The sequence below is a fragment of the Microcebus murinus genome, chromosome 20 (genome assembly GCF_040939455.1).
Source record: "Microcebus murinus isolate Inina chromosome 20, M.murinus_Inina_mat1.0, whole genome shotgun sequence".
Classification (NCBI taxonomy): Eukaryota; Metazoa; Chordata; class Mammalia; order Primates; family Cheirogaleidae; genus Microcebus; species Microcebus murinus.
Genome location: NC_134123.1, coordinates 32,187,878 through 32,215,838, shown reverse-complemented (window position 1 = coordinate 32,215,838; position 27,961 = coordinate 32,187,878). Strand labels below are relative to the sequence as shown.

Below are 27,961 nucleotides of genomic sequence, written 5' to 3'. Positions count from 1 at the left end.
CTGAACGTCTCCTTTCATAGTTTTTATTGTTCTATAACCGCCTCCCACCTTCTGCTAACACTGGGGCTTGGGCACATCCTACTTGAGATCCTCGGGTGGCTAACGCTGTGAATCACGCACTGGCAAGTTCATTTCCATGTCCCCATGGCCAAGGCTATTCTGAGAACGTTGGGGGTGGGTGCCCGCCTCTCAAAGCCAGACTCGGGGGGATCCCACACAAAATATCCGATGCGGAACTGTCTTAGACAGGGGCTTCAAACCTGCTCACTCAGGCAGCAGCTTCTTTTTTTGGTGAAAGATCTCGAGGAGCTGCAGGGCCTTTTGTGCAGGACGGTAGAACAGGGGCCCAGCGGTGTGAAGTGGCTGCTGACTCTGCAGGGAGGGCCCGTGGGATTGGGACAGTGTCTTGTCTCTGGGCCGAACGTAGACCCTGGGCGCCAGGCTGTTTCGCCGACTGTTTCCCAAGCTTAGCAGAAAGTGGAGGAGTGGCCCTGAAAACCTGCTGAAAGGGAAGGAAAGAAGGAATGAACAGGGGTTGCCACAGGGGCAGAGCCTGGGGGCAGAATTCTACAACCCTCCTCCCCTAAACACCAGAAAGAGGCCGGTTTCCGCTAAGATTAAATTCTTAACTCGCTGCCAAGTCTTTACGGGGTGTCATCGTACTTGGTTCCTGATGCACTCCTCCCCAGCACTACCATTTTACAGATGAGGAAACTGAGGCTTGGAGGGCGGAAGTCGCCTGCTCAAGGTCACACAGTGGTGTGTGAGAATTTACACCCAGCCAGTCTGGCCTCACGCCAGGCTGCCTCTGAAGGTCTCCTCGTCCCCCGGGGCCCCGCCCAGCCCTGTTAGACGGTCACAGTCCAGGGACGGGTCCTGTCATCAGCAGGCAATAGACATGCTGGCATCAGTCTTCACTGGCTCCAGATTTCCCTGGGGGACTCATCCCTGGATATTCTGGGACCTGAAGTCCGACATTTGCCTTTCACCGACACGATGGGGTAGGTGGGGGGAATCTCTTGCTTCTAAGGGCCTGGGGCTGGTGGGGTTTCTTCCAGGTTTAGGGGCTGAGACCCTCGGGTTGCTTCGACCCCACCACCCTTTGCAGGCACCTGTGTCTGGCCTCTGGGGGCACCTGAGGGCAGAGCCACAGCCTCACCTGGGAGCCTTCTCTGGAGCCAGCCTCCCGGCCACCTCCTGTCCCTACCCCGGGGCCTCCATCTGGCTCCCCCAGAACAACACCTGGCTCACGACAAACACCCACGGACGACTGCAGAGCAACCGGGTAGCTGGCGCCACGCCTATCAGACAGTGGGCCCCACACACAGCTGTGTGACAGAGGTGGGGACAGACACACAAGGTGTCAGGGGGCACCAGGGACTTCAAGGCAAAAGAACGGAAAGTTTCCACCTCGTCTACTCTTGGGTTTAGGTCCAGAGGGTACAGAGACACTTCCGCCTCTGGGCACACACAAGGTTCCGTGTGTAGGTTCTGTTTGCAATGACAGAATGACGCTAAGTCCTCACTTAGCCCCTGGAAAGGTTCTTGGAAACTGTGACTTTAGGCAAATTTAACTCTTGTTCATGCCAGTTAGCCTGGGGTAAAATTGGCTTTTTGATACAGTACGGCTGTTCTGCTTAAAGTCACAGTTTCCAAGAACCTACGGACATGCTAAGCAAGGACGTATCGCATAGGGGACTGAACAGTCCTACGGGCAGGGGAGCCTGCCCTCACCCTCCCGCTGGGCAACGTGGTATAAAAGCCGCCCAGGACGGCTGCTTGCGCTGCGTGCCCATCCACCCACTCGTACGCGCCTCCACCTACCTGCCTGTCGCTGCTTTATTGGAAGTGCCTCTGCTGTCCCCTTCCAGGTTCTGCCACATTCTTTGAGTCACCCTCTGCAAAAAGACCACTGCTCGGTCAGGGCAGGTGTGTCTATTCCTGCCCAAACGCCACCCATGCTCACTATGGCCTGCCAGATTGAGTCCAGATGCCTCGGCCGGGCCGGGGGCCTGGCCCTTTCCTCCCCTCCCCCAGAAGAGGCCACTCAGTCGCCACCTGCAGCAAGTCCCCTTCCTCCCCAGAGCCCCCGAGCTGGTGTCGCCAGCCCTGCCTACATTTCTGGCCCCCACTCCCGTCGCCCTCCCTGGCTCAGGACACACCCCAGCTACTGGGACGGCCAAGTTGCTCCCAACATCAGGAGTGTCACGTCCACACTCTGCTGCCTGCCACTGCTCAGTCTTCAGGCTGAGCCTTCACGTCCCCCCTGCGGGAGCCGTTCCTGACAAGCTGGTCTGGAGTGTCCTCATAGTAGCCGGTATGTGATGTCAGCAGGCCTTGTCACTATCACGAAATAACCAATTGGGCTTTATTCATGTTTAAATTTCCTGCTTGATGTTAGTTACAAGACAGCAGGGACTGGGGCTGTCACGTTCGCCAATGCAGCCCGACCTCCAGCACAGAGTGACGAGTACTGCTTGGTAAACAGGTGCTGCAATTCTTGACAGAGACGTGTTGGATGGATAAAGAATGGATGGAGGGGTGGGTGGATGGATAATGGATCGGTGTGTGGATGGATGGTGGGTGGATGAGCGGATGGGTGGGTAGGTGGATGGATGGATGGAGAGGTGAATGGGTAGGTGGGAGGGTGGGTGGATGGGTAGATAGATGAGTGGGTGGGATGGTGAGTGGATGGGTAGATGGTGGGTGGATGGATGGATGAGAGAATTGGTAGATGGATGAGTAGATGGGTGGGTTAATAGATGGATGGATGGATGATGGGTGGGTAGACAGATGGATAGATGGAAAATTAGGTGGATGGGTGGGTGGATGAGTGGATGGGTGGGTGGGTAGACAGATGAGTGGGTGGGATGGTGAGTGGATGGGTGGGTGGGTAGACAGATGAGTGGGTGGGATGGTGAGTGGATGGGTGCGTGGTTGAATTGACAGTGGGTGGATGAATAGGTAGATGGATGGATGATGAGTGGGTGGGTGGACAGATGGATGGATGAAAAATTAGGTGGATGGATGATTAGAGAGATGGTGGAAGAATGGGATCAGCCACGTTTTGCAGTCCCCGAAGGCAAGCAGGAGGCCCAAGCACACACAGTGGTAGTTCCGGTGTCCAGCAGGCAGCCGTGCTTGCCCTGGGCCTGCCCCGCCCGCCATCAGCAGGCTTCTGCTTTACTGCCCAGTCCTGGTGCCCCTTTTGTCCCCTGCATCTCAGCCCTGCACTTTCATTTTTCTTCTTCACCCAAGAAATGTTCATTGTCCTCTTTTGTGCTCTCTGCAAAGAAAGACGGTTTCATGTCGTACCTGGATATTCTTTGTAAAACCTGTGTCTCAGGATCCGCCCATCTGGAAAACAAGGAAGAACTTCTCTCAGGAGTTTATAAGGCCAAAACTGTCTTCACAATAACACTAAGGAATTATTTGTGTTTTCCACTCCCATTCTTTCACAAGTCTACGATGGACCTTTCCAGAGACTATGTGAAGTGTGATAGCCCCCTCCCCAGGGATGAACTATGGCCCATAATGCCACAAGGAGGCCCGGGCAGGTGTGGACACCCTCCTCAGGCCAAATATAATTTATTACCAAGAGTGATTACATGTTGCTTTCATCAGACAAATTTCCTCCTGCTCAAGGCTGCCTAAGCCCCACATTTTTCTTCCTGGGCAGCCTCCCGGCCAGGGCAGGGTGGGCCGGTCTCCCACGTCTCAGCTTCTGTGTGGTCTCGAACACACTCAAAAAACACACTGATTCCCTCCAACCCCACTGTCTGAAAAGCCAGATTTCCTGCGTGCATCAACCTTCATTTTCTTCTTGCAGAAAACACACGAACCCCTCGGCCATCTGTTTGCAGCCGCCAGACAGTCAGACTTGGCCGTCGGCGCCCTCCAGAGCCTCTCTCGGGGGAGACCTGCGTCTTAGGTCTGGGCGTGAGGGCCGAGACTTATCCTCAGATGGTCCAGAAAATTACACACGCAGATTTAAATGGGGGGAGGGGGGGAGAATAATAAAGAAAATGGGACAATATTTTAACAATTGGTGAATCTGCATAGAGGGTCCAAGAAACTATTCTGTCAACTTTCTGTAAGTTTGAAAGTATTTCAAAAATGCAGTTAAAAAAATAAAACTTCGATAAAAGGCTTCTTCCTTGGTCAGGCTGGGATGAGAGCGGCCACTTCTTCCCTGGGATTTTTGCTCCGAGGGAAGGTGCTAGAATTCAAGACGTTTCCAAGCCTATGGATCATTACCAATGAATTACCAACAATTATTGCTAAGCGACAGCCCTCTGAGATCTGGACTGGGTGGGATTCCACTTACAGCTCACTTGGAAGGCTCTGGTCATTCCCGTGGAGGGGAAGCTCACATACACATTGCACACGGCTCTGAAGTCGGGGGACAGGCTTGGAATTCCAGCTCTGCTCCCCTTTAAGCCATGTGCATTGTGTGGGCAAGACCCCGAACTCACGTCCCCTCTTCCCGAGACAGGGAGGACAGTGGCACACACCCGCTGAGGACCTACTGTGCATCGGACGCTATTCTGAGCACTTCATAGGAAGCCTCGTAACTACCCCCAGGAAACAGTTACTATGGTTACCTTCACCATCCCCATTTTACAGATGAAGAGACTGAGGCTAAGAAAGGTGAGGTGACCGGTCCAAGGCCAGCAGGAAGCAAGTGCGGGCCCGGAGCCTGTCTCTGTGGTTCTGACCTGCACGACTGAGCCCAAGCGGCACCGCCCCGGCCCTACCTCTCCCTGGGGGCCTGCAACCACGCTCACAGAGAGCGCGTACGACGTGCTGGCCCAAGGTCGGCACCATCGGCGCAGTCATCCTTTAGTGATCTGCTCTCTGTGCCTAGCGCCATCCAGGAAACGGGTCTTTCCTGAACTGGTTCAGACCCTCAAGACCTGGCTTGAAGCTACGCGGCTTACCCTGCCTGGTCTCTGCGTAAAGATCCGGGGACGAGGAAAGACAGAGTGGCTGGAAGCCGCTCCAATGATGGAAATGACAGTGTAGCGCAAAGGACTCCTAACTCACCCCGCAGCTCTCCTTTGGAAAAGGCTGTCCCTTCCCCATTCCAGCAGGTTCCGACAGGCTGGCCAGCCCTCAGGGTTTCTCGTCCCCAAATGGCCCCGTACCCCATCCACCTACGGTGTGTTTGGGTGTCTAGACAGAAGCAGCGATAAAATAGCAGAAATTCTGTCCTGTGCTTGTGAAATGACAGACATGGTCTACGCGGACTAACTCGTTTCCCCCTTGCAGAGTCCTGCAAGTAGCTCAATTACTGTCAGCCCATGAGGCACAAGAGGGTTAGGTTATGTGCCACACGCAGGTGAAAGGGGCCAGGTGGCCACGGGAGCCCAGTTATCTGGCTGGAGAAGCCACCCCGTAACCCCAAACTGTGCCCTGGGAATAGCAAGTGGAATGTAGAGGAAATCATAAAGATATCTGTTGGGTTTATATCCCTTTATGGGCAATTTTTGAAAAGTTCAGGATTCTCCAGACAGTTCTAACATCTCATGATTGTATTTGCAATGATAATGATGTTAAAAGGGTAACTGATTTTACGTCTGTGCCCTTCTCGAAACACTGCAGAGAAATAAATTCTCAAATCAGAAAAGGAACAGCTTTGGCAGATCATGCACCTCTAGGTACTCTTTCGACAAACGGCACCTCAGAGGTTGTCGTCACTCTTGACAGAGGGTCTTGACCTTAGCTGTCAGGGACAAGAGATTCAGAAATGCGGACATGGGATGTGGGTGGGTGGTCTCAGTTCGATTGAGCTCGTCTGTGACGTGGCGAACTTAGAGCACCTGAAGGTCCGGATTCGAGGTGTGCCACACATTTCCCCTAAACTCAGGCTACAGTCTCTCCACCTTATGCCTTGCACTGGGCTGGAGACGGTTTCGGATTCCACCACTAGGTGTCCTTGCTCTGCCGTCCTCTCCTTCCTGGGAAAACTATGCAGACCGAAGCAGTGCAATGCACTGATTTACTTATTGCCTCTGACGCTACAGATGAACACTCATTAAGTCAAACAGAACAGTCCTGGCAGAAGGCCTGGGAAGTTTCTCAGGCAAAATGCAAATGCCGTGCAGCTTAAAACAGACACCGATGCTCCTTGGCTTACGGTGGGGTTACGCCCGATGAACTCTTATTAAGTTGAAAATATCGTAAGTCAAAGATGCATTAAAAACACCCAACCTGCCAACACCCTTGCCTGGATGCTGGCCTCACCTCCCTTAAGTGTGCTCAGAACACTGACATTAACCTGGAGTTTGGCAAAACCATCTAACACAAAGCTTGTTTTACAATGAAGTGGTGAGTAGCTCATGCAATTTACCGAATACTGTACGGAAGGTGAAAAGCAGAATGGTTGTGAGGGTGCTCAGAATACGGTTTCTACTGAACGCACAGCGCCTTTGCACCGGCATCGAACAGTTGTTACGTCTGAGTGTGGCTGGATATAAAATACCCAGTGTTTACTGACCACCCGCTACTGACTGGCTCTGCACGTGCGATTTCAATTAATCCCCACTTCAGCATGAAGTAGGCCTATTTTATAGAGGAGGAAACTGAGGCTCAGAAATAAGAAGAAATTGACCCCAAGGTCACCCAGCCAGGAGGGGCAGAGCTGGGAGAGTCACATGCGGGCGTGACGGGGAAAGGGCAGAGGACTCGAAGGAGGAGCCAGCTGGGTAGTGGGAAGACAGGACCAGCTCTTGGCCAGGCTGGGCTTGGTGGCTGTCCCCTGGGGCAGGGGCCAGGAGCTGGGACTGGGGTGCCCACACTCACCTGCTGGCCGGCGCTGCTTGACGCACTGCCCGCGGTTGGGGATGCCCTCGGCCACGTCGCCGGGGCTCAGGATGTGGCACTCATAGCCCGAGGGACACAGCAGTGGCTCTGCCCCATCCTCGGTGGTGCTGCACGCCTCTGCTGCGGGAGGGACACACGCCAGGGTCTCAGAGGGCAGAGCCCGGGGACGGTGCAGGGACTGCACCTTGCCCCGAGAGGCCGCCTCCCCTCCGCACCCAGATTCCAGTCTGCAGCTTGGGTCTCACCCAGCAGCTTGTGCGTGCACACACCCCCAAACACACACACCCCTACAAACTCACATACACAGGCAGTCCAAAGTCACATGATCCCAAATATACTCTCACAGGCATGGTGACACATATATACACATGTTCACTGACACACCCTGAAACACACACATTCACACCTGCAGTCACACGTGCACACACACGTTTACACACACAAATCCTGACACACACACACAGACACATGCAGACCGGTTTACCTACACACACAAATCCTGTACACACCACCCAGGTATACAGCCACACACACACTCAACACAGTCGCACTCCTTTGCACACACAAGTTTTTTGCACGGCCACACGAGCAGCCACAGTCGCCTGCACAGCGGCACACCCTCGTGGTCGCAGCCACACGCACAGACGGGTGCGGAGTCGCAGCACGCTGCACACGGGCAAGTGTGCACACTCACACCCCGCAACTCTCTAGGTCCCGGGCCACGTGTTCCTTTCAGTGTTTGCTCTCCCGCTCCACGCACCCCGCACGCAGACCTCACGTTAGGGGGCCGCGAGCCCCTCCTCACAAGCTCAGGGATTTGAAAGCCACCGCAAGCTCCCCCCTTTTAGTTCCCCACCTAGTCAGGGGGCCCCATGCCCGGGGAGACTCAAAACCCTTGCTCTGTTCTGGGTTTGGATTTTGTCACGCCCCCAGCCAGCAACCCCTCTGTGTTGGGGGGAGCAGACAGAAGGGGGCTGAGTGTCCGGCTAAAGGGCCCACATGTGGGGGACACACAGCATGGGGGACACGCAGGCTGGTGCTGCCGGCTTCCTGGCAGCGGTCGAGGAGGAGGGTGGTAGCTCTAACGTAGGGTCTGGCCTCACCCCGTACGTACCTTGCAACACCTCCTCAGGGCCGTCCAGGAGCCAGCCGTTGCCACCAAGCCACCGAGGTTTCGGCTGCACCAGCCAGTCTAGAACTAACAGAATGCACGGTCGAGTCGAGCTCTCCTCCGGCCCCCTCAGCACTGGGGGACAGGGGAGCCCCCATTCCATGACAGCACATGGGGCTCCCTGTGGGATAAATGAGTCTGGTTCCCAGCACACCTTCCTTCTAGGAAAGAAGCTGTGAGTGTGGGCTGGGCACTGGGCACCAAGCTGGAGACGGCCCTTGCAGCTAGGTGTGGCCGCGTGACCAGGTTCTGGCCAGGGGCACATGAGAGGGACTGGTCATGCAACTTCCAGTCGTGCCCGAGACGTGGTGGCTGTTTGCTCCCCTCCCAGCCTCTTCCCCTTTCCTGCAGGCTGGCAGCCACTTCAACCACGGGGACAGGGCACCACTCGGACTACAGAGCAACAAGAGGGAAGGAACCTGGGTCCCTAGACAGCTTTATGGAGCAGAGCCATCTACCTGCCCCAGACTACCCGTCTACCTCGGTGCTATTAACCCAGAGAGAAGTGCATGCCTCTTGGGTTGGGTCCTTGTGTTTAGGGATCTTTTTGTTACAGCAGCATAGCCTGTTCTCTAACCAATACATTCTGAACAGTGAGCGCCACTCACACAGTACACTGGGAGGCCTGCAAAAGGCAGGGGTTGAAAACTCAAATGCCCTAGGGGCCAGGTAGGCAGGGTGGGGGGGCGCTTCCCGCCTAAATGCGCCACCTGCTGGCTGCTCTGGGCTGTCACTCCCAGAGCTTCTGGTGTTTGGTTTTTGTTTGCTTGTTTTTAAAATTATAAATCTTCTGGCTTTTAAGTGTTGACAACAAATTTAAAAACGTTAAGCATTATGGAGATAAAACAGTTCTGGAATCACATCTGCTTGTGACCCCTGCTTTAGTCTGACTCTCAAATAAGACAAAAATAAAGGTTAATAACATTTATCTTTAAAAAGACAATAGAAAATGAATTATCTAGCACCTTCTAAAGTTGGATAATGCTAGTTTTGGGGGTAGGGGACTGGTAAAAATGCTGGTTAGCTTTTCCTTTAACAGAGCACCAGCCGATCATAACGATGCTGAAGTTGGACAGCAGAGGGAGGAAGCGCCGTTCGTAATTTCCCAGATCGGAACGACGCTAGGCTCTGCAGCCTCCATTTCCAACATGGTCGGACTGAAATTGCAACTCTGTCTGCTGTGTGACTTTGGATAAGTGACTCAACTTCTCTGAGCTTCAGAGTCTTTAGCTGTACCATAGGTCTGATAATAGTCTACCCCATGGGGCTGTGTGAGCACAGAATGAAATGATGTACAGAAAGGCTACTGACAATGCCAGGTATAGTTGTATAGCTTGTGCACTGCTCAAAAGCACTTGGTCTAGGCAGTGGGTGAGTCTAGAACCCCTAAGCCAGGGTTCCAGAGGAAGAGGCACATTTCTTGATTAGCCTTTACATGCTACCAGGAGGGGGCACCATTTAGTCTTTGTTATGGATGTAGGATAGGAGGCACTCTGGCCTTGAGCACCCGCCCAGTCCCTGCCCGGAGGCAGTTCTCAATCAGCCCCAGACTGTTTTTATGAGCATTGCAAGACTAATTATGAGCATCAATAAGCGTGCTGAGTCCCTTGTCATCGCTGTGACCTCACTCCAAAGAACAAAGTGCGGTCACTCTTGCCTTCTCCAACTCTCTCGGCCTTGGGAGGAGAGGTTGGGGACACCTTCTACCAGCCACCCTCAGTAATTAAGGCCCATGGGAACCCGCAGCCTCCAGAGGGAAGGTCAGTCCAAACAGGCTGCTGTTACCTAAAGGCTGGCCCTGCGTAGAACTGCGGGAGTAGAAAACCTCGCTGCCCCCAGTCCTGCTGACTTAGGGGCACATTCTCCCTGCCCAGGAAACAGCCACCTGTCCACCCCAACCCCTACCTGGGTCCCCCACGGGCTCCTGTCTCTCCCTGCAAAACCTTCTCTCCAAAAGGGATCTGAAACTCCTCCCTGCCAAAGATGAGCCCTGAGGACCGCCTCTCTCCCCGGGAGAGCAGCCTCGAGATTCCACAAACACCTGCCCGCACCCGACAGAGCACCGAGCACCGAGCTCCTCCACCGGCCCGGACTCCTCCGTGAGCTGCATGTTTTCACTTTGGCCTGTTTTGCAGGAGAGGAGACTAAAGGAAGCGACAGCTGGCCAGGGGGTTTGAACCCAGGACTTTGCTCCCCGCCCCCTATTCCCCATGCGCCCACCCCTGCCTCTCTGGGGCACCCTCCCCCACCGTGGGGATTGCTAAGCACCCAGTCCCCATGGCATGTACCCCTAGGCTGGGCGTGTCAGTGAGGCAGCCCTGGTGGGGCCAGTAGGGAACTAGAGGACCCTGTCCATCCAGGGGCCCCCAAGGCTCCAGCCAATGGTGGCCCAGAGACTGTGGTCCCATATTTTAAAGAAAGGCCCCAAATCTAGATTTTTTTAAAGTGACAAATCTCACTGCACCCCCATCCTCAGACCAGGTGGCACTGTCCCTGGAAGGGCGTCCCCTGGCATGGAGGCGCTTGGTGGCAGTGGGGTCCCCCCCAGGACACTTGCTCGAGGAGCTGCCACCTGCCCCACTCCAGGAGCATGACAGAGGAACTGACCCTCGCTCGCACAGGTGACCCCACTGTAGCCCCGGCTCCTTCCTTCCCACTCAGGCTCTCCTCCCACCCCCGGCCACCTGGGTGGACCCTCGGCGCCCCTCCCGGGCCTACCTGGCGGGGGCGGCACGGCCTCCAGGCAGGCGTAGGCACAGCCGTTGTAGCAGCAGCGGCGGTGGCGCGGACACTCCGAGTCGGCCTGGCAGCGCACGGCCTGGCAGGCCCCCGGGGGCAGCGTCCGTGGGGGCGGCGGGCAGCGGTCGGCGCGGGGCTGTCGGGGGCCGCCGGGCGCGCCCGCATCCTCAGCCTGTGGGACAGGGAGGCGTCAGCCCGCGAGTGTCGTCCAAGTGGGGCACCTCGGCCTGGGCGCCCAGGCTCTCTGTGCCCAGCGGCTCCAGCGCTGGAGGCTGCTGCGTTTCTCTTTGCTACAGCCCCAGCCCGGAGGCCAAAAGCCCAACAGTAAAAGGACAGCAGCCTCAAATTCCTGGACTCAAGTAATCCTGCTGCCGCAGCATCCTGAGTAGCTGGGACCACAGGTGCGCCCCACACTGGGCTAAATTTTTAATTTTTTTGTAAGGTCTGGCTGTGTTGCTCAGGCTGGTCTCAAACTCCTGGCCTCAAGCGCTCCTCCTGCCTCAGCCTCCCACAGCGCTGGGATTACAGGCGTGAGCTGTTGTGCCCAGCCTTATTTGTACATACAGATTTCTTATAGCCCATATGTTATCTAGAGTTTGGGGAATTTACAAATCATATAAATCATCATACACTCTTTTGCACTGATTGAATATATTTTTTTTACTGTGTAACCATTGCTTTTCCAATTTAAGGAAGACAATTAAAATTTTTTTAAACTTTATAAGTAGAAGGATTTATAAATAATTTTTAATGACTAATAAAACACTTATATATTTGTGTGTAAAAAAGAAAGATATAAAATGGGATACATAGTCTGATCTCAAACCTATCTTTCCATCTGTCTAAAAGCAAAGGGGAAAAACAGTGACGGGGCAGGCAGGATATGCTCCCAAGTAGTAATAAATATGGTTAGCACTTGCTGGTAGGATTATATGATTTTTAAAAAAACATTCTTTACACTTTTGGTATTTTTTAATTTTTTTTCAACAATGAGAATAAATGTCTGCAATTAGAATGATTAGCAGGAAAAAATTAAGCAAATGCACACAGCCACACACATACCCCACATGAAAGGGAAATTAAAAACACCGCCCAACTTTGTTGAAAGAACAGAGCTAACGTTCTACTGTACGCCATCTCAACAAATGCATATAATCGCATGCTGGTATGTAAACAAAAATTAAAAGCTAGTCAATAAATCACGTAAGAGTATGTGATTTTAAAACATGAACTGTGGCACATACTTAGAATGAAATGCAAACCACAGTAGTCATGTGATGTTTCCAGTGTATTAACAGTTTGCTGAAGTGTAAATTTTATATAATGGTACTCTACAGAATAAAAGAATAAAATTGAAGGAGAAGAAAAAACCCTCCCAACCACCTCATGAACGGCTCTGGGCACCCTAATTTTACAGACGACATTAATACCACTGAGGCTCAACGCTGGGAAGTGTATCGCCAGGGACACAGCTGGTGAAAGGCAAAGCCGGGTGTGAGTCCGGCCCTGGCCGGCTCCAAAACCACGCTGCCAATGTTCAACAAGGGTGCCAGGACAATTCGCTGGGGAAATAATAGTTTTTCCAATAAATGGTGCCAGCTGAACTGGATATCCACAAGCAAAAGAATGAAGTCGTGCCTAAAAGAATGACGCCGGGCCTCCGCCTCACTCCATATGCAGAAAACAACTCAAGACGGATCAAAGACCTGAATGTGAATACACCTCTTAGAAGAAAACACAGAAGTCAATCTTCAGGACCCTGGATTAGGCAATGGTTCTTAGAAATGACACCAAAAGCACAAGCAACAAAATAACAAGTAGATCAGTTGGATTTCATCAAAATTAAAAACCGTGCTTCAAATGACACCATGAAAAAAAAAAATCAAAAGACAATTCACACAATGGGAGAAAGTATTTGTCAATTACAATCTGCTAATGGACTTGCATATAGGACCTACGAAGAACTCCTCCAATTCAATAGTAAAAAGACAAATAACCCGATTAAAAGATGTACAAAGGATCTGAATACAAGTTTTTCCAAAAAATATATCCAAATGACCAAGAATTACATGAAAAGATGCTCAACGTCATTAGCCATCAGGGAAAAGCAAATCAAAGCCATAGTGAGACACAATGTCACACCCGCTAGGATGGCTATAATTAAAAAGACAACACGAGTCTGCAAGGGCATGGAGCATCGGAACTCAGGCACTCCTGGCGGGAATGTAAGATAGGGCAGCTGCTGCGGAAGAGAGTCTGGCAGTCCCTCCAGATATTAATTACAGAGTTCTATGATCCAGGAATTCCACCCCTAAGAACAGAGAGAAAACACATGTCCACACAAAACGCTGTACACGAATGTTCACAGCAGCATTATTCACGATAGCACCAAAGCAGAAACAGCCCGATGTCCATCAACTGACAAATGAACGAAATGTGTCCCGTCCACACAGTGGGGTGTGCTACTGAAGACAGGCTACCACGTGGCGGAGCCCTGAGAACACTGCGCTAAGTGAAAGAAGCCGAAGCTAGAAGGCCACACGCTGTATGGTTCCATTTATATGAAACGCCCAGAACAGGTAAATCCATAGAGACAGAAAGTGGATGAGTGGTGGCAGGGGGCGGGATGGGGGTGGGGGAGTGACTGCTAAGGGGGATGGGGTTTCTTTTTGGGGTGGTGAAAATGTTCTAAAACTACTCACAGTGACGGCTGCATGACTGAGTGCACCAAAGGCGTGCACGGCAAACGGGTGAGCCGTGCGGTATGTGAATCACATCTCCACGAAGCTGTTACTGAGGAACACCACGCTGCCTCCTTCTTGAACCCTTCCCCACCCCCGACCCCGCTGGGTGCGGGCCTCCCCGCTCCAGAGGGGTCCTGAGACTGCTCTGCCTGACGTGGACGGGGGGCGTCCCCATGTGCCACCCCGACCCCACCCCCGCAGGATCTCTCTGGGACGTTGAGCTGGGCGGCCTGGCCTCGCCACGCTGGGGTGTGTGCGGCAGCAGCCCAAGGAAGACACTTCGACGGGAGAAGACGCTAAGGCCAGGCCCCAAGGAGCCGTCGAGAGGAAAGAAGTCTCTGTACAGAGTGAGGACGCGGCCAGCTCTGGCTCAGTCTAGACTGAACACACAGAGCTGCACAGAGCTGCTGACGCCGCTCTGACCGCGGTGCGGACGCCGTCACCTCCAGGCTGGGCCCTCTGCCCTTCCCTCCGGGTCTGCAGGTGAACCCCGCTCTGAGACTCAAATCAACCCTCACTTCTGGGGTGTGTTTCCGTAACCCCAGCCCTTCAGGGCCGGGATCGAAGCCCACACACTCTCCCCACTCCATGTCCCACAAGCCCAACCGTTCCAGCTCTTGTCACTCTAGATCAAAGCTGTCTGTATAAACCTCTCGTCCCAGGTAAGTGGGGCACAGCCCCTCGAGTGAGGGCACAGAGTCTTCTGCATCTCTCTGCACCCTCGTGTAGCTGCCTGAGTAACGGTCCCCAAAGATACCAGCCCCCACGCCCTAGAATCTGTAAATGTGCAAGGAAAAAAGCGTCTTAGCAGGTGTGATTAAGTTAAAGATCTTGCCATGGGGAGATTATCCTGGATTATCCGGGTGGGCGACAAATCCAGTCACAAGTGTCTGGGCAGAGGGAGATCACACACACATACATGCACACACACACACACACACACACGGATGCATGCACAGAAAGCCACGTGCACAAAGCCACGTCACTCCCAGGAAGCAGAGCAGGGAGTGACGCACCCGCAAGCCACACATTAATGGCAAAGATTCCTGGCAGCCCCTGGAGCTGGGAGAGACAGGGAAGGTCCTTCCTGGAGCCTCCAGAGGGAGGACAGCTCTGCTGACACCTGGATCTTAGTCCCATAACACTGATGCTGAACTTCGGGCCTCTAGAAAACTGTGAGAGAATCCACTTCTGTTGGGTTAAGCCCCTCAGTTTGTGGTCACTTATTACGGCAGCCCCAGGAAACTTGGTATCCAGCACTCTAAATGCCTGTGACAGAGTGCCACCGCCAGCCCAGGGCACCACGGCGTGTGCATGGCTGTCACTATAGCTGAAAACTCCATGCCCTGCTGCCAGTGCCCAGCAGGGGGCGTCGGGTCACTGGGAACAGACCTTGATGGGCACCCCGAGAATTGCTGGCATCACCCAGATCCCAGACCTGGGGCGTTCAGCTGCTTCCCAGGGATCCTCAGGGCCTGAGACAGGGGCACAGGGTGGGGGTGGGGGCAGAAAGCAGCAAAGGCCAAGCTGGGGGGGGAGGGAGAGGAAGGCCAGCGGGTGGGGGGATGGTCTCCTTGTCCCCATGCCTGCGTCACCCAGAGAATCACCTTCCTGTCTTCTAGATGTTGGTCATTAGATTTGTGAAAAGTAACAATGAACACTAAGCCAACATCTGGTAGATAAAGGAACGATGGCTTAAGGAGGCTGGTGGTTCTCCCCAAAGGGGAGACCAGCGCATGGGTCAGTCTTTGTGTCACCCTGTCCTCCAGATCTCCCTCGTGTCTGTGCCGCCACCAATAATTTCCAAGCTGTGAGCAGGGGCCAGACTCCCACGCCACTAGCGCTCGGTTCATTTGCTCCAGAATTAACTAAATTGGGCTGGTGCGGGCCCCGCCATTGTTAATCCTAATCCAAGGCGACAGCTGCCCCAGCCGCCCTGGGAGGGTGAAGTGATCAGGAATGCACCGAGCGTCACCTGAAAGGGACGGTGCATTTTTCCGCCTCGCCTGTTTTCACTCTGAGCCTCATTTGTGAGATTTAATGGAACCTGCAGATCAGAAGCAAAGCGCTTTTCACCCACCTCCAACGCCGCCAGTCCGTGACTTCATGAATGGCAGCCCCGGGCGGGAGAGGAGGCAGGGAGGCCGATTCTAGATGTGCCCCTGTTCTCTGGGGAAAACTCGAGTGTCATTTCTCAGAATTTGGAGAGAACAAAGAGATAAGCGCCTTAGAAGTCAAATCTCTCCAGTTATTTACTGCGTGGCCAGAACAACAGATGGTCGTGGGTGATAAAGAACTGATTTCACCTAGGGGCCCAGATTAAAGGATTACATATTTTGAAAAAAATATTTCATGTCGCGCAAGGTGACGTGCAAGGAGGGTTCTCAACAAAGGATGTTTCCCGGAGCTCTGAGAAAGGGCTGACTTCTACTCAGGAATTAGTAGATCACCTTCCAATTTCCTCCTGGCCCCCATGGGTTAAGGGGGAGGGGCAAAGTCAAAGAGGTCAGGCCAGGACTGTCCCCCGACTTGTCCACTCCTCTGACCTCTCTCTGTCCACCCCTATCCCCACCCGCTCACTTCAGCAGCTGCCCAGTCCCACCTCAAGGCCTCGGCACTGGCCGCTCCCCACCCAGCCACCTACCCACGGTCTCTGCCTGGCTCCCATGCCCCCTTCCTCTGGGTCTCTGTTCACACGAGCCCTCCCAAGCCCCCGTCCCTGCCTCACGCAGCTTCGAAGCCCCGTGCCCCCTGGGTGTAGCATGTATTTACACACTCGTGGTTGGATGTTTTCCTCTCCCTACAGCGTGTCCTCCTAGGGGCAGGGACTTGGTTTTGTTCTCACCTGCGTCCCTGGCTCCTAGAGCAGTGCCTGGAACATAGCAGGTGCTCAACAAATATTCCCTGTGGTTGAACGAGAGCTGTGACGATGCCAATGATGAAGACGACGGCGGCGGTGATGGCAACGCTTGCTGGCGTTTTGCAGGGCGCCCTTCCAAGTGCTCAGCACACAGTCACGGACTGATCGTCACATTGGCGTGTGCAGCTGGCTGCAGACCAGGAGGCCTTCCCGGACGTGGGGGCGCCCCTTCGTATCGGTATGGCGCTGTTTACGAGCATCATCGCCCTCCTGTGATGGCTGAATCCGGACATGAGTCCAGTGGGGGCAGGTGGGGTAGGTCTCATTAGCACCCTAATCAGAGGAGGAGTGATGCATCCGAAACGTAAATCTGGAATCCGCCATCCTTGACTCCTGAAGACTTGCTAGGACTCCGTGTTCCCCTCGCCTTGGCGCCTTGCACACTCTGTTCCCTGCTCTGGGAACTCTTCCCGGCTCTGTGCCCAGCCAAGGCCTCCTCATCCTTTGGGGCAAGCACTCACAGTCAGGTTCCAGAATCAGACAAGTCTGGTTTGAGCCTGTAGCTGTGTGATTATGCGGGAAAATCACCAACTTATCTGAGCCTGTTTTCCTCATCTGCAAAATGGACACAAAAGTGGCCCCTGCCGCAGACATTGGCGGTGCTGACCAAACGAGGTGGCACCCGCGTGGCACTGAGATCGGCGCTGGCAATGCCGATACACGTGTCCCACTATTGCGGCTTTTAGTATTTTTGACCCAATGGGTGCAGAAGCCTCTCATCCCATAGCCGGGATCTATCACACTCTGTTCAGCTCCCGGGAGCTTCCTCCGGCATCTGTCCCCGATGTCCTGTATTTCTCCCCGCAGGCCCCTGATGATCGCTGAGCACCGCCAACTCAACGGCGTTCGGCTGGAGCCTCGGGTGGACGCGAGAGAAACGCACGAGCTTGTCCCTGCCCCAGAGGAGCTCCGGTCCAGCTGGGGGCTGAAGATACACACGGGAGACACCGACCAGCAGCAGCGACACTCGGGATTTGATAACCTTGTCGTTTCTGGATCAGACCAGGGCCACCAACTCACACAGTTCCTAAGAGCAAGGGGGACGTGGGGACACGGCCTCCCCCCCGGCACGTGCAGCGCTCTGCTCTCTGAGAATCACCTGAAGTGGCCTCCACCTTGCCTGGGTAGGTACTACTGCTGCCCCCCTTGCATAGGTGAGGAAACTGAGGCAGTGCCAGGCTTAGAACCTGGGCTGTCTGCTTCTTGGTAATGGCAGGGGAGGCAGCATTTATTAAGTTCTTAACTGTGTGCCAATGCTGTGCTAGGTCCTCACATACTGAATCTCCAGTATAATCCTCTGTGGCTGCTGCTATACTATTAACCCACTTCACTGATAAAGAAACTGAGGCACAGAAAAGTTAAAGACATTTGCCCAAGCTTGTGCAGGTCTCAGACAGCAGAGGCAGGATTCAAACACAGTCTGTCCACCTCCTCGAACGCATTCCTGCCCCAGGAGCCTGGGCTTGGGAGTGGTTTCCGGACCTTGCCAGTGAACTTCCTCCTGTCCCTTCAGTCCGGGCTCCCCTCCCTCTCACAAACCCCTGCCCTCACCCCCTGCGGACCAGCGCCAGCTCAGGGCACAGTCATGTAACTGCAGCCCCCAGGGACACATCCTGGAAAAACTCGCCCTGGCCCGGCTCTGCAGCCCCTCCCGCTCACGCTGCCACTCAGGTGAAAATAAGAATGGCATGTTGAGTCCCTCTGAGAAATAAGGCCGCTCTCCCCGGACTGACAGCATCCTTCGTGAAAATCACAGAGCAGCCCATGATTTCCATCCTTAATTTTCATCCCTGCTGAGGGATCATATAGTAAGTATATTTCAAAATAACTGCCCAACATAAATTCACGCTACAATTCAAGGCAAGAACTTTGCATGACTTGCTTGGATAAAAGAGATTCCCTTAAGGTTTCCAACCTGGTGGCTATGTTTCTACTTCTCAGGGAGAGAGTTTGGGGGCCTCTGTAGACGAGCACAGCCGTGCAAGGCCGCTCGGCGGCCGACAGCCTCAGGAAACGGGCCAAGCCAGCTCTGGGTTCCATCGGTGGGAAGCCCACTTCAGCAGGCCCAAGTCTGGACTCGACCAAAGAAAACCACCCGGATGTCCTACCAAAGGAGGCTGGATAAATAAATAACAGACATCCGTACCTTGGAACACCACATAGGCCTTTGAAAAGAGGGTACGGACCTACTGTATTGACATATTTACCATATATTATTAAGTGAAAATGCGAGCTATAAAACAGTGTATAAATAAGCCAGACACAGATGCCACATATTGTATGTTCCATTTATGTGACATGTCCAGAAGAGGCAAATCCATAGCGACAGAAAGCAGATCCATGGTTGCCAAGGGCCGGAGGGAGGAGGGAGCGGGCAGTGACTGCTAATGGGGCTGCGGTTTCCTTTAGGGGTTGATGGGAATGTTCTAGAACTGGATAGTTATGATGGTTGCACAACTCTGTGAATATACTAAAAACCACTGAATTGCACACTTTAAAAGGATGAATTTTATGTCATGTGTCTTTCATCTCAATAAAAGAAATTTTAAACAGTATGAATAAATACCACTAAGAAAAAAAATGTGTTCTGTGTATAACTGCTTTACGAAACAGTCTAGACACACCCCACCCGAAATGTGAACAGGGCTTACATGTTGGAGGAGGAATTTAGATTGTTTTTACGTATTTGTTACTTTATGTATCATTTGAAATTTCTTTTTTAAAGTAAACTATTTTAATAATCAGGAGAAAAAATTGCTGAAACCGTTTCCATTTAGGGAAAAAGAATCCAATCTCCAAAGCTGCCCCCAAATTACCCACCCTCCACCTCCCTTCATCCTGTGTGCAAGAGCTTTACCCTTCTTTGGAATGTTCCAACGACTTCAGGGCCAGACCAATAAAAATGCACCCCAGGACTGGTTTGCTTGGTGGAGGAAGAAAGCCAATTTTCCTCTAAGCAGTACTTGCTCTTCCTCTGGAATTTGGACGTCAAAGATCTAAAAATATGTCTCTCCCTGGGACAGAGGGCGTGGAGTTCAGCTCTAGACGCCGAGTGCCATTTCCTGATGCCCGGGGCGTGGCGCTGTGCTCCGGGGGCAGAATTTGGTACAAGGTTAATGAGACTTCCTCACGGGACACTCAGGAAACTGGAGTCTCACAAGACTGCAGCCTCCACCAGCCCCTTCAGTCAATGCTGCTGAGCATCTGTGCACCTGTGCGTCCTCTAGAATCTTCCACTCCTTCTGTTCTGTGCCGGAAGGTTTCAACATAATTTATTCATTCACTGAATAGCAAATGCGTAATTCCCAGGCCCGCTGTGTCTCAGGAGCTGGGTTGGATATGGGGACTGCGGTAGAACAAGAAGACATTGTCCCTGTCCTCACATGCCTCAGTTCTAGGACAAGTGACAGACGTGGCACAAAAGTGTCACATGGATAAAGTGAACTCATTGCTTTTTTTTTTTTTGGGGGGGGGTCATCTGCAAAAGTAACTGGTGAAGAACTCAACCAATCATACTAATACTAATAATGACGCAGGAAAAGTCAGGATGTCACAAAAGCCCTTAAGGGAGATCTCGATGGGGTGAGGCCATCCGAGGAGGTCAGCACCAAGCCGAGATGACACATGACCGGGAGTTGCGCTGCAGGCGCGAATTTGCTGAGTTCGCCACTCTGGGGACACAGAGGAGCCCATCGCTCACTCCCCCAGCCCTCGGGGACTCCATGTGTCATCCCAGAGTTCACAAGAGGGACCTCAGGTTCCCAATTTATTTTTAAAAAATTATTGTGATAAAATATATGCAACATACAATCTTCCATTTCAATCATTTTCAGTGCACAATTCAGCGGCAGTCATTAGATTCGCAGCATGGTGCAACCATTGCCACATCTGTTTCCGAAGCTTTCACATCACCCCAGGCAGAAACTGTTCTCATTGGGCAGCGGCCCCCCACCCCCGCTCCCTCGGCCCCGCCAGCCTTGCGTGTGCTTCCCGTCCTCTGGACATTTCATACGCAGAGTGTCACACGCCACGTGGCCTTCATGACCGGCTTCCTTCACTGAGCACCATGTCTCTGGGGTCCCACATGTCGCAGCAGGTGTTGAACTTCACCCCCTTTCTGGCTGAATGACAGACCACGCTTCGCTGACGTGTGCCGCGGCCGCCTCGGGGCCACCGCCCCCCTCCCCCAGGCTGTAACCACACAGGGACCCGGATGCCCCTTTCCTTGCTCATTTCCACCTGGCATTTCAGGACCGCAACTTCAGATGAGGGAGCCCCAGGCTGAGGGGAGACAGTGGTGTGCCCAAGGTCACCCCAAGTCGTGCTACTCGTTTACTTTTCATTCCTTCCACCCACCTGTCCGCGCCCGGCTCCGGGACAGACAGCAGGTGTGACAACCTGTGTACAGAGCAGCCGCCTCACTGTCTCTCCCCTCTGGCATGACACGTCCCTCTCCCCAGCGCCCAGCTGGACCCAGGGCCTTGCCGGGGGCCGTGAGTGCTCCAGAGCCCACTAAGCACCCCCAGTCCCCCAGATGGAGGCACCTTAGTGGTCCTGATCATGGAGCCCTGCGGGGCTGTGATCGCACATCAAGGAGCAGAGAGAGCCCCAGGGACTCTGGGGACAGAGTGATGGCCTCACCCGTCCCTGCCCAGAAAGTCAGGGGAGAGTCACTCTCTGCGGTGGCCTCAATTTCCCCATCTGTGCAATGACTATCTGTCAGGGTTGCTAGCTGTAAGGGACAGAAGTGACGACCTTCACTTGCAGAAACACGCGCCTTAGTTCCTAGGGCTGCTGCAGCCAGTGCCACCAGTGGGTGTTTTGAAACGACGGAGACTTATTCTCTCACAGTTCTGGAAGCCAGAAGTCTGAGATCAAGGTGTTGGCAGGGCTGGTACTTTTTTGGAAGCTCTAAGGGGAAAATCATGCCTCTCCCAGCTCGTGGGTGCTGGTGATGCTTGGCGTCCTGGGCTTGTAGATGCGTCACTCCAGCCTCCGGCTCTGCTGCATGAGGCCTTCTCTGTGTCTCTGTCTCTGTGTCTTGTCTCCTCTACTTACGAGGCCACCAGTCACATTGGATTAAGGACCCACCCTGCTCCAGCATGACCTCGTCTTAATTTAACTAATTATATTAATATATGTAATGAACCTATTTCCAATTAAGGTCACATTCATAGGTCCCAGATGTTAGGACTTGGACATCTCTCTTCTGGGGATGGAATTCAACCCACGACAGAGAACTAAGACTAGATTTGGGTAGAGACAGTCCATTTGGGAGGGGACCCCCCAGCTCCCATGGGGGGTAGGAATCGAGGCAGCAAAGGGAAGGGGCCAGTTCCGGGGGTGCTGATGCGCAAGTGGCTGCCAGGACGCTGGAGCTCAAACCCAGGGGGCCTCGGGGACAGTGCAGAGCACTCTTCACACGTGCCCGGCTCCAGCTCCGTCTGCTCCTACAGGAGCTGCCTCCCTGCATGCTGGCCTGTCCTGCCTGTGGCCTTCTGGCCGACAGGGACAAGTGCTTGCAGCAAGAGGGCGAAGGTGCTGGAACTCGGGAAACGTGAGAACAGAGCTGCAGGCCACCTGCCTCTCCCACTCCTGCTGTCCTAGCGAAAAGTAAAAGCTTGTGTTGGAAGGCTCTCAAGAGCTCACAGAAACAATAGGGGGGAAGGAGAACCAGTCAGGGAAGAAACTGAGGAACACTGAGCGGCTGTGGGCCGCTGCTGGCTCCTACAGGGCCTTAGTGCTCACTGCCATAGGGGGCCCCTCCAGGCAGAGCGGCTGCAAAGGGGCACCCCCTCTGGCAGGATGCACCTCACAGAGGCCACCCCCAGCGCCGTCCACTGGGCAGAGCAAGCACCTCTGGGCAGGTTGCAAACTGAACAACCATTTCCAGCTGCTCTGGCTGGGCCCTTAGGGGCAACACAGCCCCGCAGCCACAAGGACAACGGGGACCGTCCTGCTCTGTCCATGGCTGCTCAGTACCCCGGTGGGTGTGGTAGCTGCAATGGGCCCCACCTGGCAGATATGTCTCGAGGACCCCAAGAGCTAACGCGTGGCAAACGCTTGGCTTGACACAGAGTAAGCGCTCAGCAAAGAATTTTGTCCTCATGAGTTTCATCGAATGCCAGAAGAGAGCCGAAAACGCCACCAGCTCCACAGAACCGACTCCGAGCTCCCCAGAAATGCTTTTGGACTATTTATAAACACTCTGTTTCTGCTTTGTTGGCCTCATAAATATTTGGTTCTAGTATTTTTTAAATATATATATAGAGAGAGTGAAGCTGTGTGCCGAGCACGGAGTTCTGTGGTCTTTTCACTGGACCCTGCAGAGCAGGCCCTGCTGGGCCCCGGGCTGCAGATGAGGAAACTGAGGCTCAGAGAGGAGAAGGAATTCACTGAGGGTCACCAAGCTGGAGGGCGTCTCTCCTAAGGGCGTTCCGTGGGAACGTAAAGCCAGCGTGTTCTCTCTGGCACTGCCTCTGTGTGCTTGGACGGCGGAACATAAACAGCGCTCAGGAAATTAACCAGCACCCCCGTGACCGAGAGACCAATCCCCTAAACAAAAGTCACTGCCCAGGGATGGGATTTGGGGAAGGTGGGACCGGAGGAGCCTGGAGCAGGATGCTGGCAGCCAGTGCCGCTCAGGGGAGGACCACCAGCTCTCCCTGCGTAGCCCTGGCCAGGGTCCAAGGTGTAAACACTCCCACTGTGACTGATTTCAGCCTAGCAGCGTGAGGCCGCCGAAGGAGGCTTCGGAAGAGATGCTCACAGACACAACGGACAGGAAAAACCTCAAGAGTAGAGAGAATAGCAAAATGCAGCCAAATAATTGAAAGTCATGTATTTCCAATAAGGAGTATTTCCTCCCCTTCTTTTTTTTCTTTTTTTATTTCAGCATATTATGGGGACACAAATGTTAAGGTTACATATTTGCCCACGCCCCCCTCCCTCCCTGAGTCAGAGCTTCAAGCGTGACCATCCCCCAAACACTGCACATCTCACTCATGTTTGTATATGCCCATGCCCTAATCCTCCCTTTCTTTTTAGTATAAATGATTTAATTTGGAATCATGGCCGAAATCGGACGTCTTTTCTCCTCGTAATTCCTAACCCTTCTCCCAGTTCTGGGCACCTCCACCAGGAAGCCTTCGGTGACTGTACCATCTCACGCGAGCTCTCCCTTCTCCCAACACCTACCGTCATTTCACTCGACTGCTCTTCCCGGTGCTGTGTGGCCTCCTGTCTCTTCCCATAGGCACCTGCCTGGCCGGGAGAGTGTGAGTCCTAGATCGGCCCGGACACAGTTTCAGCCACAGCACCATACCTGGGGCCATTAAACATCCCCTTCTCCCGCACCTCCATCTGGCAAACTCCAAAAACAGGGTGCAAACTCATCCGTTGAAGCCCTGGGTCTGATGTCTCCGACCCCGTAAAGCCTCTCTGACACTCCTGGGGCAGAGCTGCACCCGAGTTCGTCTGTGCTGCCACTGCGTCTGCTCACAGTTCACCCACAAGCAGGCACTGGGTGCTGAGTTAATGGCAGGCACCCGAACACCGCACTAAGTGAAACAGAATCTAGTCCCACTCCGAGGAACCTACATTCCCTCCCCCCCACACACACAGGGAGGCAAGCACCAAACAATTTTACCACTACATCATTAACAGCCACCAGGCTGCACTGATCACTGGCTAGGTGCTAAGCACTCTACACATGTTGAGTCATTTAAACCCCATGCAGATGATGAGAGTGCTGTATTCTAGAACCCTCTACGTCCAGATATCCTGGCTCACTCTATCCCTGCGGATTTATGCTCCCTGGGGGATTGGGGGAACCCAAAATTACATCTTCCCCCGTCCCCTTTCTCTCTCCCGGTCCCCTTCCTGTTTTCTTTCTCTCCTCGGCACTGGAGGACTGAACATGCTGGTGTCTTCCTTTGATCTCTCATTTACTCTCTGCTGCCCGAGGTCCCGCGAGTCCCCGAGCAGAGATGCGATGTCTATTCCCACAGCCTAGAACAGCACCTGCTAAGCAGTGGCAACCCAAAAGACGTTTGTTGAATGGAATACACCACTCTGGCTTTTGCAGATAAGATTGTTGGTGCTCAGAGATATCAAGCAACTTGCCTGAAGCCACACAGCTGGTGAGTAGCAGAGGCTGGATTCAAACCCAGACACCTGGCTCCAGGGCACGCGCTTCTCACCATGCACTAAGCCTCCCCTTCCCTTTGCTCTGCCACGCCTTGTCACCAGACTGCCTCTGCCACCCTAAGACCACCCTCAAGGGAAGGAGCTGGTGTCTCCTTCATCTTGCACCTGCAGGACCCCACACCGCACCTTCCCCATAGCCCTTTCCACTAAATGTTTGCTGAACGAATAAATAACCGCATGCATGCATAACTGCGTTTCATAAACATTTAGCTATCGATGGTGGAGACTTAAACACAAGTTTAAGTCCTTGGACTCTTAAATAAGCTGCTGTCTGCAGGAGAAAGCGTGCTTCGGCAGCACGTCAGAAGCAAGGCTCGACGGCCCCGCAGGCTGATGATGTGCCTTTTGCCTCTGAGCTCACAGGCAGGGGCCTCTGACACACCTGGATAAAGACGCCCACCCAGCTGCGTTTGGGGGACACCTCCAGCAGGGCGCAGCGCCTGGGGCTGGCTTCTCCCTGCGAGGCTGCCCTCGCCCACGGAGCCCCCGGCCGCCCCTCCCGGCACTCACGCGGGATTTCTCCGCCAGCCTCGCGGGCAGTGCCCGTTTCCAGACGTGCTTGGCACAAGTGGCTTCGAGGAGAAGTAGGACGCCCAGAGCCCAGATGACCTTCCTTCCGCGGCTGCCCATCCTGAGGCTGGTGGGAGGCATTTCCTCCCCGGGGAGCGACCCTGCCGACACTCAGAGCTGCGTCCTGCTGGCAGCGGGGGGCGCGGAGGTGGGAGCAGACGTGTGCGCGGTCTGCCGGGCGTTCTCAGTTCCAGTCGGCTGGGTCCCGCAGATCATGTGTCCGCGCCCGGCGCACGCCCCCTCCTCCGTGGCGGAGGCCCGCCGGGTTATTTTTAGCTTGCCCTGTAACATCTGGCCCCGGAGACTTCCACCAGGGCGTGGGCCGCCTGGCCAGCGCCAAGGGAGGAGGGGGCACCGGCTTGGAGACGTGGCGTGTCTCTGTCTGCCCCTCTCCTATCGAGCACTTCCACGAAGGCTGGGTCCCCTCCCGGAAGGAGCGGCTGGGGCAGGCAAGCAGGCTGGCGGGTGGGTGGGGGCTCTGCTGCTCCCTTGTCCAAGTCTTGAGCTTTGAGCGGGCCGACGCTTTGGAAGATGTTGCCAGACGCGACCCGCTGGGCTTGCGGCTGCGGGGAGACGCCTCGCTGGCGTGGGACAGCTCTTACCGCATGTGCCTCTGCTGAGATTTAAATGACACTGTGCACTTGAAGTGTTTCGTGTACATCCTAGGTGTGCTGGAAATGTCGGCTCGTGTGTGTGCTTTGTACAGGACTCAACCTTCCACAAATTTTACGTCCCCTTCCTGTTCCCAGCACCCCGACACAGGTGCGGTTTTGACACCCATTTCACAGGTGAGAGCGGGGTAGAGGCCGGAACCCAGGTCCGTCTGACCTCTGGGTCTCACTCGCCGGCCAAGCTCGAGGGACCCAAGCTCTAGGCATCCGCATACCTGGGCTGCGGCCCAGCTCCGCCTGCGTGAGACGCTGCAAAGCCTTGCTCACCGCGCCTCAGTCTCCCACCTGTGAAATGGGCGCGTGACAGCACCTTCCTCCTAAGGTCCATGGGGGCAAGAGGACATGGTGCCGGCCGTGCCCAGGACTTGCACGGAGTGAGCGCTCAACAGAGGCCGCCTCCTTCCTCCCTGGGGACCTGACCCCCACGGCCGGCCAGGGCAGCCACCTCGATAGCCTGGGCCGTATCCTCGAGCCCTCTTGGCCTCCTGGAGAGTGACAGCAGCAAGGACTCGCGACGTGTGCCTGCACTGCCTGAAGCCTTCACACGTTTTAATGCAAGTAGGTCTAGCAGGAGCCCTGTACCCAGGTACGTACGTCTGTGACCCCGTGCACAGAGGCGCCAGGCACCTGCCCACGGGCGTGGGCTCCGGAGCAGGGCAACCTGTGCTCCCAGAGCCAGGTCAATGCGCTGGAGTGCAGCCGAGCGAGCGCCTCCTTCAGTTCTGGACCCGGGACGCCTCGCGGGCCTCACTCTCGTCCCGGCCCCTGGTTGTTACCTTACCCTAGGTTCTAGAATATTCCTTCATCCCTTCGCCCTGAAAAGATGGGCCGAGCCCATACGGGAGCTGGGTCCAGAGTGCGTCCCTCCCTCCTCCCCCAGGCCGGGTGCCATCTCAGCCCGTCCCCGTGGCAGACGCTCACTCAGAGTCAGACTCGGTCAACAGAGGTGGTGCAGCTGGCCACACCCCCTCTCTGTGCCTCAGTTTCCTCATCTGTGAAAGCAGGGTACGGAGCCAGAACCACTCCCGCAGGCTCGCTGAGGTTGTGCTCGCTGAGGTCTAGGGCTGGGAACAGGCTCGCCATGGGAGCCCACCCCACGAGTCGCCGCGTCCAGGGCCTCGGCCATCCTCCGCCAGCCCTCCAGGCAGCCCCACCCCCACCCGGCTCCCCATGAACCTTCCTGCCCCTGGGAACCCGGGATCCTGGGCTTTCCTAAGGCCATCAACACCTCCCCCATTCCCATTCACCCGTCCCTTCCACCTTCTCCCTAAAACGTAGGCATTTCCTGTTGGTGTCAACGGGACATTCTTGGCCCGTTTCCTGGTCTCTCTCCTGCTGGGTGGCCCCACTCCTGCCAAGAGTACCAACCGCCCTCCCTCTGGGTGGGGGGCACTCCAGTGACCTCTCCCAGCCTCCTCCCCATCCCTTTCTGGACTCTGCGCCTTGCCTTCACCCTGGCAGTCTCCCACCTGGAGTGCTTTTCTACCCAAACCGCACCACTCACACAGCGCCCCCTCCGGGTTTCTGCTCGTATGTCGCTTTCTTGGTGTGGTCTTCTCTGAGCCCAGGATTTAAAACCACAATTCCTACACCACTGGGACGCCCCACGCCCCTCCTGGCTTTGTGCTTCTTCACACCTGTCACCATATTTTGCTTTATCTTGTTCCTTTGTTGTCTGTCTTTCCACACCAGGACGCCAGCTTCACAGGGGCAGCTTTTTTGGGTCTGTTCATTGGCTTTGGAATCACCAGTGCCTAAAGCAGTGCCCGGCACCAGGCAGACACTCAGCAAACACCGAGGAACGAATGAGTCGTGTACAACCCCGTCCACCTTCCTGCTGGATGGCTTGGCTGTCACTCCATCTGTCCCGCACAGCTGTCCCTCATCACGGTGACGACGGAGCATGCAACATGTGGCCGGTCTGAACGGAGGTCTATTGTAAGCGTAAAACATACACGGGATTTTGAAGACGTACGGAAGGAAAAAGGACGAGAATATTTCATTAGGGACTTTTATGTTGATTATGCACTGAACTGCTAATGTTTAGGCCATATTGGGTTCAATGAAATAGATGATTGAATTAATTGTACTTGTTTCTTTTTGCCGTTTTGCA

General features: G+C 54.4%; 1 protein-coding gene and 1 long non-coding RNA gene across 5 annotated transcripts; one reads left to right on the top strand and one right to left on the bottom strand.

Moving 5' to 3' along the window:
- Positions 1-25,387, bottom strand: WFDC1 (WAP four-disulfide core domain 1). 3 transcript variants are annotated; one of them, XM_075995822.1, is made up of 7 exons: positions 25,118-25,387; positions 10,715-10,907; positions 7,940-8,023; positions 6,805-6,942; positions 3,316-3,357; positions 1,825-1,898; positions 1-502 (listed from the first exon to the last, which is right to left on the bottom strand). In XM_075995822.1, the coding sequence occupies exons 1-6, from the start codon at positions 25,256-25,258 to the stop codon at positions 1,840-1,842; spliced, it is 657 nt and encodes a 218-aa protein (XP_075851937.1). In that variant the 5' UTR covers positions 25,259-25,387; the 3' UTR covers positions 1-502; positions 1,825-1,839. The 3 variants fall into 3 exon arrangements, with proteins under 3 accessions (XP_075851937.1, XP_075851935.1, XP_075851936.1); XM_075995820.1 differs by having other exon boundaries at positions 6,805-6,945; positions 25,118-25,381; XM_075995821.1 differs by having other exon boundaries at positions 1-499; positions 6,805-6,945; positions 25,118-25,381.
- LOC105856637 (uncharacterized) lies at positions 24,172-27,928 on the top strand. Of its 2 annotated transcripts, XR_012913715.1 has the most exons (3): positions 24,172-24,540; positions 25,927-26,434; positions 27,541-27,928. It is a non-coding gene; the product is annotated as an uncharacterized LOC105856637 (long non-coding RNA). The 2 variants fall into 2 exon arrangements; XR_012913714.1 differs by lacking the exon at positions 24,172-24,540 and having other exon boundaries at positions 25,651-26,434.
- The last annotated feature ends 33 nt before the right edge of the window (positions 27,929-27,961 follow it).

What these genes read in the sequence shown, in the direction of transcription:
- WFDC1 (XM_075995820.1), bottom strand. Translation starts at nt 25,258, where the DNA reads ATGCCTCCCACCAGCCTCAGGATGGGCAGCCGCGGAAGGAAGGTCATC. An exon ending in GGCTGGCGGAGAAATCCCGC is followed by an intron (nt 10,908 to 25,117) that starts GTGAGTGCCGGG and finishes CCTGTCCCACAG; the next exon opens with GCTGAGGATGCGGGCGCGCC. An exon ending in GGCCGTGCCGCCCCCGCCAG is followed by an intron (nt 8,024 to 10,714) that starts GTAGGCCCGGGA and finishes GCATTCTGTTAG; the next exon opens with TTCTAGACTGGCTGGTGCAG.